The following is a 15,433-nucleotide window of genomic DNA, read 5'->3' as shown; positions in this document are numbered from 1 at the left end:
TTCCACAATATATGTTTGTCATTTTCTCTTATAACATCCCCTCAGGAACACATACAGAATAACACATACAGAAATACGTACATTATACAGACACATACACCCGCATACACAGACATTCAATTTACACCAGCATCTTATAAGGAAATGCTAAAAAAAGTGTGTGTGTGTGTGTGTGTGTATATATATATATATATATATATATATTTCTTTGTTATTAACTTTTTCAGGCAGAGCCTACAGTTCCGTTTTTTATGATATTCATATATGGTTCCCAGGGTTGAACAAAGTCTTTCTGCTTGCCCTTGGCAATGTAAGTTAGCCTTTCCAGTCCAATACAATCAGAAAGCTTTTTTATCCACATTCTCGATGATGGAGCGTCCATACTCTTCCAGCACAATGCAATAGTTCTCCTGGCTTGAAGGAGCCCAAAGTCCAGAAGTTTAGTCCGTTTCGAGGTTTGCACAAAGTCCTTCGGATGTATTCCAAGCACACAGAGTTTGAGATCTAAAGGGACTTTGGTATTAAATATCTCTGATAAGCATTTTACAACATCCTTCAAAAAGTTTTGGATCTTTGGACATTCCCAGAGACAGTGACGTAAAGTACCTTTCTCAGCCAAACATTTAGTACAGACATCCGGTATATTGTCAGACATATGATGAAGCTTGACAGGAGTTATGTACATTCTCATTAACCATTTACGGTATACTGAAGTAATTTAAACCTTGTATTTATTGTCCATTTTTGCGCTTTTAAACATGCATCATACCAATCCACCACGTCGATGTCTTCTTGTATATCCATTTTCCAAGCATTTAATTTATCTAATGTAGATTCTGTACTGTATGTAATCAATATGTTGTAATATTTAGATACATGTCCCTTCCCTTCTAAATTCAGAAGTGTTATTTCCTCAAGTTTGGATAAGGGTGGTATACCGTTAGGCTAATTGGTGGCTCTAAATTGACTGTAGGTGTGAATGTGAGTGTGAATGGTTGTTTGTCTCTGTGTGTCAGCCCTACGATAACCTGGCGACTTGTCCAGGGTGTACCCCGCCTCTCACCCATAGTCAGCTGGGATAGGCTCCAACTTGCCTGCGACCCTGTAGAACAGGATAAGCGGCTACAGATAATGGATGGGTGGATGAATATAATTATTCCAACAAACTGTTCTGTAAGTCTTTCCTTTGAAAATGGCTTTATGCTGAAATAGACATTTTAATTCTAATATCATCTAATGACTAGATTTTGGATTCTTTAAATGTGTAATTGTATGCATATTTCATTAGATGATTGTGATCTCTATAGAAACAACCTTTAGACACAAAATATTCAACACTTTCTTTTATTTCCTTTTCTTTCTATTTAAAATTTACTTGTTTATATATAGACATGGTTTCCCCTTCTAATTCACACATCATATTGTTTAGAGAGGGCAGAAAAGTATTGTGATAAAAACAATCGGTGCATGAAGTTCTGCTTGTGTTCACCTGCAGGAAATTGAGCATTAAATGCTCATTACAGGTTGCTGTGCAGACAGCACTGCTCCACAGGTGTAGGGTTGGGTGCAACTTGATAGGTGCATTACAAATGATCAGTCGACGTCAGACTGATGAAACACACCTGTTGGCCTCCATGTCTGCAGTGGTCCGGCTGCCAGAATGAAGCGAAAGGTGCGAGAGAACAGAGCGAGCAGTTAGAGGCTCCCAATGCGCATCTTCGATGGATAAGAGCGTGGTCAAATTCAGTCACTGTGACAAAGATATTTTTTGTTTCTTTGTGCCAGAGGAATGCCCCGAGTGTGGCACAAGCTTCAGTGGGAGAAGGCTGGAGGAGGCGCCCATCAGCATCCCTAACCCCTTCACCAACGGCCACAAAACACCATGTGCTTTCCTCATCGCTCCAGCAGAGGAAAACACGCTCAGGTATAGCACTGACCTTAATTTACAAAGTGTTTTTTTGCTCATTTATGGAAACTGTCTAATGTGAAATTGTTTTGCAGAGAATATAATGGTGGATCAGATCTGCATACTGGAATTACTGACACAAATGGTGAGTCATGATTTGCTATAACATCTAAACCAAACATGAACTACAGCTCTTTAATTAAAAAAAAAAGTTACTTTGCTAACTAAAAGTTTATAGAATTATAAGTACAAGATGAAAAACCTTTGATTATTCTGTGGCTCTTTGCATGTTACCCCAATCTGAAAGAAACGTTAAGGAAAAAGGGCACAAAACTGTATCTTTCCTTGTCGCTAGAGTGGTAGCCTCACCATTTGTGCTTTTAATGTCTAACATTCTTTCACCTGCAAATGTCAAGTCAAGTTTATTTATATAGCGCTTTTAACAATAAACATTGTCGCAAAGCAGCTTTACAGAATTTGAACGACTTAAAATATGAGCTAATTTTATCCCTAATCTATCCCCAATGAGCAAGCCTGTGGCGACGGTGGCAAGGAAAAACTCTCTCAGACGACATGAGGAAGAAACCTCGAGAGGAACCAGACTCAAAAGGGAACCCATCCTCATTTGGGCAACAACATGACTATAACATTAACAGTTTTAACATGAAGTCAGTTTCGTTGATGTTATAACTCTTCATTGATGGAAACTTGAGTGCAAAATTGTTCATGACAACTGCAGTCCTAAAGTTAGCAAGTCAACTGTAGTCCTCAGCCATAAAAGCAATACTGTAAGAGTCCAGAGCGTCTTCCAAGTGTGACTTTCAACTGTCCACATGGGGCCGTCCTCCACAGGAGCGACGCGGTGACTCCAACCAGACACAGGGCAGCAGGATGGATCAGGCAGGTCCGAGGAGCAGAAGAGGTCAGCATCTCGATCCCAGAACCGACATGTAACTTAGAGGGACAGAAAACACAGGTGGTTAGGTATGCCCAATGTCACCTGAATAAGTAGGAACAGTATACATATTGCACTGAGTACAAGCAGGGACTCCGGCAACTAACTATGACAGCATAACTAAAAGGGGAGAGCCAGAAGGTAACACAGGCATGAGGGAGCCCTGGGACATAAAGCAGCCAGCCACTACACCGTCAACAAACTCGAGTGAGCAAGCGAGTGGGGGACTGACAGCATCCATACATCCCAGTTTACCAAAACACTCCATGTCTGAGGACCCTCCAGATCTACACCTTTACCTCATAAACACCATTAACAAAAGGCTTGTCTAAACAGATATGTTTTCAGCCTAGACTTAAACACTGAGACCATGTCTGATTCCTGAACACTACTTGGAAGGCTGTTCCATAACTGTGGGGCTTTGTAAGAAAAGGCTCTGCCCCCTGATGTAGCCTTCACTATACGAGGTACCAGCAGATAGCATGCACCTTTTGATCTAAGTAGGCGTGGCGGGTCATAAAGGACCAGAAGTTCACTCAGGTACTGTGGTGCGAGACCATTCAGTGATTTAAAGGTCAATAGTAGTATTTTATAATCAGTACGAAATTTGATTGGGAGCCAATGCAGTGTGGATAAGACAGGGGTGATGTGGTCATATTTTCTAGTTCCAGTAAGGACTCTTGCTGCTGCATTTTGAACTAACTGGAGCTTGTTTATGCACTTATTGGAACATCCAGACAGTAAGGCATTACAATAATCCAACCTGGAGGTAACGAAAGCATGAACTAGTTTTTCCGTGTCATGTAGTGACATTAAATTTCTTATCTTAGCAATATTTCTAAGATGAAAGAAAGCTATCTGGGTAATGTTATCAATGTGAGTTTCGAATGAAAGACTGGGGTCAATAATCACCCCGAGGTCTTTCACTGCTGCACGTGAAGAAACAGAAAGGCCATCCAGAGTTACTGTGTAATCAGAAAACTTACTTCTAGCTGCATGTGGTCCTAGTACAAGTACTTCAGTCTTGTCAGAGTTAAGCAGAAGGAAGTTAATACACATCTAGTGTCTAATGTCCCTTACACATTCCTCAATTCTATTAAGCGGTGTCTCTCATCAGGTTTTGCAGAAACATACAACTGTGTGTCATCAGCATAACAGTGGAAACTAATACAATGTTTACAAATAATATCACCCAGAGGTAACATATATAAAGAAAAAAAGCAGCGGACTCAAGACAGAACCTTGTGGAACACCAAACTTTGCCTCAGTATGTCTCGAAAAATCACCATTTACATCAACATACTGATAGCGATCAGTTAAATAAGACCTGAGCCAGGAGAGGGCCGTTCCCTTAACTCCCACAACATTTTCTAGTCTATCCAGGAGAATGGAATGATCAGTGGTATCAAATGCTGCACTAAGGTCAAGCAACGAGACACAGCCCTGATCAGACGCCAACAGTAGGTCGTTTACTACTTTAAAGGGATAGTTCGGGATTTTTGACATGAATCTGTATGGCATCCCCATCAATAGTGTCATGCAAACACACTGGCTTACCCCTGACAGCATCCTGTGAGCCCAGTTCTTGTCCAGTTTTGGTCCAGACGAAAGTAGTCCGGCAAGTTTGTTGGGGTCACGAAAGTAAAACGTTTTTCGTCTCAAAACAGTATGTGTTCAAAAGAGTGATATATTTGCATCACAAAACCGTTGTCAAATAAAAAGTCAGACCTCGAAATCGCTTGGCACTATTTTCTCTCCCTTCTTATCACTGCGCGCTGCCGCCAGGTGACAGCGAAACGCAGACCCACTAAGCTGGTGGGAGACCAAGGCTGCACTCTATCCACGGCTTACACACGTGACGGCACGGAGGATGTGTATAGTGGCAGCATCTGTCCCTCCAGAGAGGATCTTTTCAAAAGCAGGACAGATTATAACTGAGAGGAGAAATAGAATCAGAATTAACTAGTTAATTGCAGCAATTAAAGGAATAGGTAGGAAAAGGAAGGCGCAAAGACACCGCGCAGCGCCTGAAAACGGGTTTTCAGGCGCTGCGCGGTGTCTTTGCGCCTGCAGCGGTGCTTTGCCTGTGCTATGGCTGAAAATAGTTCCAGATATAAATTGGTCTAGTAAATCCCTTCATGTTAATTTGCATTGATATGTGTACTCGATGTGAATGTACAAGTCATGAGAAATAATTATAAAAAATCTTCCGAAAGAGCCGGCTCCTTATAGTAAGAAGAGCCAAAAGAGCCGAAATTCCCATCACTAGTAAACAATGAATGAAACAGCCGTGGCTGTCACCTGGCGGCAGCGCGCAGTGATAAGAAGGGAGAGAAAATAGTGCCAAGCGATTTCGAGGTCTGACTTTTTATTTGACAACGGTTTTGTGATGCAAATATATCACTCTTTTGAACACATACTGTTTTGAGACGAAAAACGTTTTACTTTCGTGACCCCAACAAACTTGCCGGACTACTTTCGTCTGGACCAAAACTGGACAAGAACTGGACTCACAGGATGCTGTTGGGGGTAAGGTCAGTGTGTTTGCACGACACTATTGATGAGGATGCCATACAGATTCATGTCAAAAATCCCGAACTATCCCTTTAACCAAAGCTGTCTCTGTGCTGTGATGAGGTCTAAATCCTGAGTGATACATTTCATGGATGTTATTCCTATGTAAATATGAGCATAACTGCTGTGCCACAGCTTTTTCAAGGATCTCGGAGATAAAGGGGAGGTTTGATATTGGCCGATAATTGGACAGCTGACAGGGATCAAGGTCAGGTTTTTTTAATCAGGGGTTTGATAACTGCTAGTTTAAAGGATTTGGGTACATAGCCAGTCCTAAGAGAAGAATTTATTACTTTTAGAAGCGGTTCAATTACTTCATGTATTATCTGTTTGAATAGACGTGGAAATGTAGAAATTTTGTACTGTTAAAATGATTTGCAGTAAATAATTGCACTATAACATCCTTTTAAAGTAAAGCTTTAAAATGTATGCTGCACGCATATTTCTAGATAAAGGTACAACACTTGTATGCTTGAGGTTACCACCAAGAGGGTACGGTAGCTTCATGTAATATAGAACAGATTAAGAAAGTTGCTGCCTTGATATACGGTACAAGTAAGGATTTGTGTTTCTATAACTGATAGAATACTATTTATTTTATCTACGTTCACTGGATATGAGCAATCGCATGCTCTGATTGGCTACTCTACTACTAGGATATCAGCTCATATACCGTGAGTAGAGAAAAACAAAATGTGTTGCTGAACCAACCGAGGACAAAATAAAAACTCTACTTGAAAACAAAACCCCCCAAAATACAAAAAAAGCAACAAAATATAGAATAAAATATTTCATGGTAAGAACATACTTTTTTTTATTTTTCAAGAATTATTATTATTATTATTATTATTATTATAGCATTTTTCACAAATTGCTACTGTCATTTTGCCAATTTGTTTACATTCTATGCGGAAATGATTTTGTCAGACGTTTTGTGTAAAGTTTTTATTTATTGAATTTGCAAAAATAAAAATGCTCTGTTTCTGAAAATCCAGTGAATGTGGATAGAATAAAACAGTTATTCCACTCAATCATGTCGTACGTGGCTTATAGCCGACTCGGTGCTACGTGCCTCGTTGGCTATCAGCTCAGATACGACTCGATTTTGTGGAATAACTAAGTATTTCTAAGGAGAAGAAGCACAAAAACAAACAAACAAACAAACAAATAAATAAAACCAAATGTGCAAGTAGAGCTCAAAACTCTTTCTAGCTTTCCAACCTGTCCAGGAACCTTTCTGTTTCTGTTCCCTTAATGTATTTTAAATGTAAATTATGTTCACTTTTTCAGGAAACTAAAGGTTTACTTAGTGGAAAGTTTTTGATTCCCACTCCGATGAGTTTGCACCGTAAAAGGCACAGCTTAGGATCTTATTTAAGATTTTGTTCCTGGTTGTGTAATAAGCAGGACATTTTACAACATCTTAATATATGTATTCATTTATTATTAACCCTGATACAAACAAGATATGAGGAGGAAAAAACCTTTGAAGTAGGCAAGTCAATTCATATATTCATTAATTTACTGTTAATAAGTGATAATCTGGAGGCTGTACACTTCTATTTATCATCTTACAATCCACATGTCTCAGTTGTCACACACTCACCTACCATGGAGTCAAGTTTTAAACAGACTTGTTCACGTGTTTTCTGATGTATCTATAAAAATAGACAGTTGAACATTGCAGCTCAAAACACTTTTGAAGCCAGAATCACTTTCTTTCTCAGAAGAGTTTGGTGCCACTCTGCCCTGGTCCACGCTGTAAAGTGGAATTCTATAAGCCTACATGGTTTGTGTAACAAGTTTAGTTCTAATTTAATTTGTATCTAAGGAATAAAACACACTAGAGCATGCTGTTGCAGGAAAATAATCAATCCTCTAGTGTTGCAATGCAGCCTGTCATACAGTGGAGTTACTGTTACCACCCCAAGTTGATTACTCTTCAATAACAGCACATCCCAAAATGTTGTATTCCTATTACACCATAGCAATTTTTCGATTGCCATTTCTAATTTATTAATGATCCAGTTAGTTTCTGTTGTCATTTACATTATAGTAGCTATAACGTCTTTTTTCCTCTCTCACAGTTAAGACAAAAAAAATGTAAAGTCCTCTGTCCTAAAGACTAGGCATGTAATGATATATCATGTGACGATAAGCCACGATACAAATTTATGAGTCAAATCGATGAAATAAAAAATGAATAGTGATTATTATTATTAGACTGTGTAATCTCTTCGTTTTTCCTCGCTGTGATTGTGGTGTTTAGACAGCAGAGTGTCCAGTAACATACGATATCAGGAATGCACGTGACTTCACCCGAGGCTGAAGTAACAGAGCACTAATGCCATGAAAACACAAAAAACAAACAAACAACCCCCCCAACCAACATTTAAATTGGATAAAAGCTGTTGTGTGATTGACTGTACAAATAGATTCAACAAGAAATTGGAGTTATCTTTTTGCAGGCTGCCGTAAGCTAAAGGAAAGAGAAGAAAAGGAGGGTAGTTTTCTATTTAATCCTGACAAATGTTCTTAAAGTTTGTTACAAATGTTCATAAAGATTTTTTAAGAAAAAGCCTATTTTTTTCATTTTTAATAAAAGGAATAATTTAGTTAATAGGCTGCTATATTTTACTTCAACCTTTACAAATGTGGGTAAATGATTATTGTTGATTATTAAGAAACTAAAAAAAAAAACATTTTAACAAAAGGAATATTTAAAGCAAGACTGCCTTTCAGATTTTTCAAGTGAAGGTCATAAAAAGAATTTTCCCTGACACCCAATTATTTTTGTTTAGTGGACCGAAAGCTACTGAATTCGAATCACAGACTTCCAATTTTATTTATTTATTTTTAAAAATAGAACAATTAATGAATTTAGAGCCAAGTGGCCCTAAATTCTCTGCTATTTTTTCCTGCTTCACCATGACCCAATTCAAGATACTACGTCATGCATGACATGGTGGGCTTTCCCCGTTTGCGCAAGGCATTGTGGGATATAAATTTGAAATGAGAGAAAAATGGAGGACGTGAGTGTGCAAATGAAATGTGAAAGACCGACTACAGTAACGGAAAGTGAGAAGAAAAGATGTTATGTTGCGAAGGAAAGGAAACGCAGGACCAAACTAATAAATATCAGCGGTCAGTGAGCACCTCGGTGTGATCAACTGTTCGTTTAGCGACAGAATGATGGAACTGCCAGTGCACAGTCAAGGTAAACCTGTAGATGGCAGTAATGGCCTGATATTTTGTGAGATATTACAGAAATAAACATATACAAGTAGTCGTCGACTTACGACCTGTGTGACTTATGACCGATCGACTTTACGACCGTCTGGTTATAACTGGCAAGTGTTTCCCAGCTAAGCTAGCTGAGCGTACGTCAGTTTCTGCCCCAGCTCCCGGCAGCGCCTCTCGCCGCGTACAACAGTTTCCGCCCCAGCTCCAGGCACATGTGCAGTCTCTATCATGCTCCCTCGTGCACTCCGTCATACAGTTTCCGCCCCAGCTCCTGGTTTATGAAACGAGCAAATGCTCCCGCCAGCCCGAGCGCTGCAACAGCTGATGATGACGTAGACAACCCACAGCCAAGCACCAGTGATGCCAACGGTCACTAAATTTTGTATTTTGCTGTGTTTTACATTTGTATTTTGGTATGTTTCAAACTAAAATGTTTTCTATTTTACACACCTGTATTTCATATTTTTTGTTTTGCACATATTAAACGAATTGTACTGTACGCAGTGTAGTATGCAGTGTTTGACTTAAACTAAATAATGAGCCAAGGTAATGAAATAAGAAAATGTTGATAAAATAAGACTTTAAGATGATTACAATATCATTACACATCACAATATACTTATGTTCATTTAACATAGGCCGACTTACGACCAGATCGGTTTACGACCGGTCAGTTGTAACCAAACGCAGTCGTAAATCGACGACTACCTGTATCAGAATGACCAAATTTCAGAGGGAACTAAATTTCACTGATTTTATGAAATCGAAAGGCCATCTAGCTTTAAGTTGATAAAGAATAGGAAAATAAATGTTTTGGGGTTTTTTTGTAATAAAATTTTCATTTAACTTTTTTTTTTTAAATATTGTGGGAAAATCAAATCAGGAACCCAATATTGTGAATCGAATGTAATCATGAATCGAGTGAATTGTTACGTACCGACTAAAGACATTCCTGACTGTTACAGAAGGCTGACACTCGAGACTCCTTCTGTCACTATTCCACAAATGTCTCCTTACAGAAATATTCATCATATCAAATATTATAGATTCTCTGCTGAATAACAAGACACTTCCATTGATTGAGACTTGCATTGTCCGCTGTACAAGTGAGCTGTTACTGTAGAAATGATAACTATCAGAGCTGATTGCACATTGTACTGTTACAGAACATCATTCAACACTTTCAGACCAATCAGAATCAAGAATTCACCAGCGCTGTGGTATGAATTGTTTTAATACAGACTTATTTGGCCATTTCATGTTGTGTGAAGAGAATGTGTAATGATTTACCCTTGTAATTTGCTCAGAGTTAGTCTATATGCATTCTTACTTGCTAGCTACTTCATATCTGTAGTCCAAAACAAATGAAGCACCAAAAATGTTTTTATCCCCCGCCCAAACAAAGTTTGGCGGGGGATATAGAAACGGGTGGGTGGGTCGGTCCGCCCATCCGTGTGTCATCTTTAAAACTACTGAAGATATCTTCATGAAACTTTGTATACATATCAAGCAACATGTGAACTGATGCCTTTTGCTATTTTGGATTTTTGAAAAAAAAAAAGTATTTTTCAAATTTTTACATAAATAGATTTTGACTTACCTGTAGTTTCTAAGAGCAATGTTCGTTTCCAAAGCATATATCGAAAACTATTCATGATACGGATTTGAAACTTGGCATACATGTTAACAAGATGATGTAGATGTGCCTTTTCATACTAAGAAATTTGAGAAATTTAAATTTTTCATGTTTCCATGGAAACAATTTCAGACTTAGTCTCTCAGGTTAGTCTTCAGGGTAGGTTTTGTTTCCGGAGCAGAACTTGAAAACTATGAGTGGTATAGTCTTGAAAGTTGGTATATGTGTTGATTAAGTAATGTATATATGCTTTTTGATACAAAGAAAATGTGAGAGATTTTAATTTTTAGCTCACCTGGACCAAAGGTCTGGTGGGTTTATGCTATGGGCTGCTGAGGTTAGTGTAAAGAGGTAGGGTTGGTTTCCTGCAGCAGAACTTGAAAAATGTGACAATATCTTGAAACTTGGTATACACTGTAGGGCGGGGGATATAGATGACTGTCTTCTTGTTGGTTATTGATTACATTTTCAATTTTGCATGAACTGTTCCTTAAAGTGAGAAGAACTGATGTACTTCAGGAACACCAGAAATGAAATGGAAGTGTGTAACATTCTTTCTTCTCTTTGTTGTTGTGAAGGAGTTGTGTATAACTACACTAAATCCGGCGTGCGGAGAGACCATGAGGGCTGGGAACACTGCATCAGCATCATGCTAGTTCAGCCGGACATGTACAACCTCATCAGTCAGTGGGATCAGTACCTGGAGAAATTCTCCTCAGCCCAGATGTGGGATCCATTCTGGCAAAGGTAGGCATTTGATTTATTTGGATACATAAAGCTGATAGAACTGAGGAGGATTCTTACAGACTGAACTTCTTTTGCAAGTGTATCAATACTCATACTGGAGATATTTTTCTTACTTCTGTCTCTCTGCTCTGGTTTATTGAGGCTTTTTTTCCATTTCAGCTTTAATGAGGAGAACCACAATTGCTACAGCTACACGCTGATGTTTATAAACTGTGTGTTGGCCATGCAGTCCAAGCGAGCGCTCAGCAAAGAGGAGTTTACACAGACTTTCATTTTGCCGCGCATCAAAAGGGCATCCAAGTACACCATGCTGTGTCGGGAGATTTCCCAGAACCACTTCTATATCATGGACAGTCCAAAGAGAGACTCACAGGAAAAACAGAATGATGAAGCTGGGAAAAGCAAGTCTTAATTTGTATTTGTACATGTTGGATAAATTCTTCTGAAAAAAAAAAAATTATGCAGCTTGATAAGTTAAAACTATGACTCGGTGGCAGAATGATATTGGATCTGACTTTGGATACTAAGAATAAGTATGCTAAAAGATTCATGTCAGAAATCTACTCTTGGATCTTGCATTAAAATTGGGCTTTAATAAACAGTCTTGCCTCCCTATGTATTATTGTCTGAAACTAGTCATATTTGTGCAAGAACTTGTATTTTCTCTTCTTTTCTTGATTATTCAACACTGGCACTAGCCATACAATCAATCACACTAATGAGCAACAGAAACTGATACCGTTGGCGTTTATGGATGCATTCCGTCCACAAAAGAGACAATAAAAAGTCAACAGTATAAGTTAATATGAATATTAATATTGCAATAAAACAAGACAAAACCACAACTGGAAGACTTCTTGCATTTTTGTGATAAATACAAGAACTGAAGTTGTGAGAATCAGTCATCCCCAAGCAGTCGTTGGGATTCGTGGCTTTACTGCCACATGTTACATAAGACTGCTGCTGCTTTTGGAGTAATGGCTTCATATCATACACTTAAATGAAACTGAATGGTCAATTTTTGCATAGTGTGAACGCAGAGTTATGAGGTTATTAAAACACTTGTTCTTATATTAATAAAGTTCAACTTATATACCGCCTTTCTCACACCCAAGGTCGCTTTACAATTGCGCAAAAAAAAAAAAAAATCCACCAAAAGAGGGTCAGGATGTAATTTCAGTGGTATACCTGCCTACAGTCCCACCACAAGGCACATGAGCATACGTCCCAAACTGCCTGCATAGCCACCGCGACACCACCAGGCAACACTGTGCCATGGACACTGCTTGTGTCTGAAATGGCACACATTGCCTACTTTTATTGCAGATAGCGAAATTCTGAGATCTAGTGCACTGTTAATATCTAGATGATGTATTAAAACTAAGCATGAAACAATTCATCTGTAAAAAAAAAATTTGAGCGGGTGGGTGGAGCACAGAAGTATGGCAGGCCAGAATTGAGTTTTCAAAACTCAGTATTTTTACACTTTTCAGTGCTACTGCAATCTCCCAGCCACACAGACACACACACACACATCAGTCGTCTGGTTGGGGAGAGAGCTCCCTTCCTCTGCTCTCTCTCTCTCTCTCCTTATATAGGGCGTGGTCACTGGGGAAGACACACAAACACAGGTTAACTGACATCAGGTGCAGTGATTCTGCCACTTACCTTCCCTGACTCCGCCCTCCGGTCACAGACCGACGCTTGACCACACCCCCGCTGCCACATACCCCCACCGCCCAACTCAGGCCGGGCAGCTGTCCGGCCTGCAACCGACCCCCCGACGGGAGAGGAAGTCCGCCACGACCATCTGCGCCCCCGGCCTGTGGACCACCTTGAAGTTAAAGGGCTGGAGTGCCAGATACCAATGGGTGATCCATGCATTGGCATCCTTCATAAGGTGGAGCCACTGGAGGGGTGCGTGGTCCGAACAGAGGGTGAAAGGGCGTCCCAGCAGGTAGTAGCGGAGGGCGAGGACCGCCCACTTGATGGCTAGGCACTCCTTCTCTATCATGTTGTAGCGTCCCTCACACTGACAGCTTTCTGCTGATGTACAGCACTGGGCGATCCTCCCCCTCCACCTCCTGGGACAGAACGGCCCCCAGCCCTCTGTCCGACGCGTCCATCTACAACATAAAGGGGAGAGAAAAGTCAGGGGAGTGTAACAGTGGCCCCACACACAGTGCAGCCTTCACCTCCGAGAAAGCCCGCTGGCATTACACCGTCCACTGGACTGGATCTGGTGCCCCCTTTTTAGTGAGATCAGTCAGCGGGCTGGTGACCTCCGAATAATTAGGTATAAACCTATGATAGTAGCCAGCCAGCCCCAGGAACTGTCTCACCCCCTTTTTGGTCTTGGGCCTCGGGCAGGCCGCAATCGCTGCTGTCTTATTAATTTGGGGACACATCTGCCCATTGCCCAAGTGGAAGCCCAGATACCGTACTTCCACCCGCCCAATCGCACACTTCTTTGGGTTGGCTGTGAGACCCGCTTGCCTCAGTGACCAAAGGACGGCCCTCAGGTGTTGCAGATGCCGCGGCCAGTCATTACTATAGATTATAATGTCGTCTAAGTATGCGGCCGCATAGGTGGCATGGGGGCGGAGGACCCTGTCCATAAGCCGCTGGAACGTAGCGGGCACCCCAAACAGCCCAAAAGGAAGTGTGACAAATTGGTGTAAGCCAAACGGTGTGGAAAAGGCCATTTTTTTCTCGGGATAGTGGAGTCAAGGGGATCTGCCAATATCCCTTTGTCAAATCCAGTGTCGAATAAAAGCGAGCCGTGCCTAGTCGATCCAGCAAGTCGTCAATACGAGGCATTGGGTACGCATCAAATTTAGACATCGCGTTGACTTTTCTATAGTCCACACAGAACCGGACCGACCCGTCAGCCTTGGGAACCAAGACCACCGGGCTGCTCCAGTCACTGTGGGACTCCTCGACGATGCCCATGTCGAGCATGGCCTCGAGTTCTTTCCGAACCACCTTTTTTTTGTGTTTGGGCAGCCTGTAAGGGCGGCTGTGCACTACCACCCCCGGGGGCATCTCAATGTGGTGTTCTATGAGGCGGGTGCAGCCAGGCAGGGGCAAGAACACGTCCAAAAATTCAGTCTGCAACTGGGCAACCTCTGTTAGTTGGGTTGGGGAGAGGTGGTCTCCACAGGGGACCGGACAGGTAAGCGAAGTCAATGTTCCTTTTTGAACCTCCAGCCCCAGCTCCGCCTTCTCCGGAACCAACGACACCAACACCACGGGGACCTCCTCATTCCAAAGTTTGAGCAGATTGAGGTGGTAAGTCTGTAGTGCCCCACCCCTGTCCATTCGCCTCACCTCATAGTTGACGTCCCCGACTCGCCGTGTGACCTCAAAGGGTCCTTGCCACTTGGCGATCAATTTGGAGCTCGACATAGGCAACAGTACGAGTACTTTATCTCCCGGTGCGAACTCCCTACGGCACATACCCCTGTCGTACAGGCAGATTTGCCGTTCTTGGGCCTGACGCAAATTCTCCTGGGTTAGGTGTGTGTGTGTGTGTGTGTGTAGTTTTGCACGCAGGTCAGTAACGTATTGAATTTCATTTTTACTCGATGAAGGTCCCTCCTCCCAATTTTCCCACAGTACATCTAGAATGCCACACGGCTTATGCCCATATAATCATTCGAATGGGGAGAACCCCGTGGAGGCTTGTGGGACCTCTCGCACTGCAAATAACAGGGGTTCGAGCCATTTATCCCAATTGCGTGCATCCTCGCATACAAACTTTTTAATTATGTTTTTGAGGGTGTGATTGAACTGTTCAACTAAACTGTCCGTTTGTGGGTGATAAACGCTGGTGTGGATCGGCTTAATTCCCAGTAACCCATACAGTTCGCGTGGTGTGCGTGACATAAACAAAGTGCCTTGATCAGTCAGAATCTCTTTGGGGATTCCGACTTGGGAGATGACGTGGAAGAGTGCTTCCGCAATACTACGTGCTGAGATATTGCGAAGAGGCACTGCTTCCGGGTATTGCGTTGCATAGTCCACCAGAACTAAAATAAAGCGATACCCTCGTGTTGACCGATCAAATAGCCTGACGAGATCCATCCCAATTCTTTTGAACAGGGTCTCGATTAATGGCAGAGGGCGCAAAGGTGCTTTTGGAATGGCCGCTGGATTTACTAACTGGCATTCGCGGCACGCCGTACACCACCTACGGACATCACCGCGAATCCCTGGCCAATAGAACCGGGCCATTATTCGGGCTAGTGTCTTTTCCTGCCCTAAGTGTCCAGCCATGGGATTAAAGTGAGCTGCCTGGAATACCAATTCCCGGCGGCTCTTTGGGATCAAAAATGTGTGATCTGCTCTTTAGTCTGAGTCACTCGGTATA

At 41.5% G+C, this 15,433-nt stretch overlaps 1 protein-coding gene across 1 annotated transcript; it reads left to right on the top strand.

The window, feature by feature from the left end:
• Positions 1–1,582: 1,582 nt before the first annotated feature.
• mkrn2os.2 (MKRN2 opposite strand, tandem duplicate 2) lies at positions 1,583–11,473 on the top strand. The gene is made up of 5 exons (XM_060910183.1): positions 1,583–1,672; positions 1,786–1,924; positions 2,002–2,051; positions 10,893–11,055; positions 11,221–11,473. Exons 1-5 carry the CDS (start codon positions 1,612–1,614, stop codon positions 11,471–11,473), a joined length of 666 nt encoding a protein of 221 aa, XP_060766166.1. The 5' UTR covers positions 1,583–1,611.
• Positions 11,474–15,433: the final 3,960 nt, after the last annotated feature.

Source organism: Neoarius graeffei, chromosome 26, assembly GCF_027579695.1.
Source record: "Neoarius graeffei isolate fNeoGra1 chromosome 26, fNeoGra1.pri, whole genome shotgun sequence".
Taxonomy (NCBI): Eukaryota; Metazoa; Chordata; class Actinopteri; order Siluriformes; family Ariidae; genus Neoarius; species Neoarius graeffei.
The sequence above is the reverse complement of the archived record's forward strand: the minus strand, read 5'-3'. Positions and strand labels throughout refer to the sequence as shown.

What these genes read in the sequence shown, in the direction of transcription:
- mkrn2os.2 (XM_060910183.1), top strand. Translation starts at nt 1,612, where the DNA reads ATGAAACACACCTGTTGGCCTCCATGTCTGCAGTGGTCCGGCTGCCAG. An exon ending in GCAGAGGAAAACACGCTCAG is followed by an intron (nt 1,925 to 2,001) that starts GTATAGCACTGA and finishes ATTGTTTTGCAG; the next exon opens with AGAATATAATGGTGGATCAG. An exon ending in TGGAATTACTGACACAAATG is followed by an intron (nt 2,052 to 10,892) that starts GTGAGTCATGAT and finishes GTTGTTGTGAAG; the next exon opens with GAGTTGTGTATAACTACACT.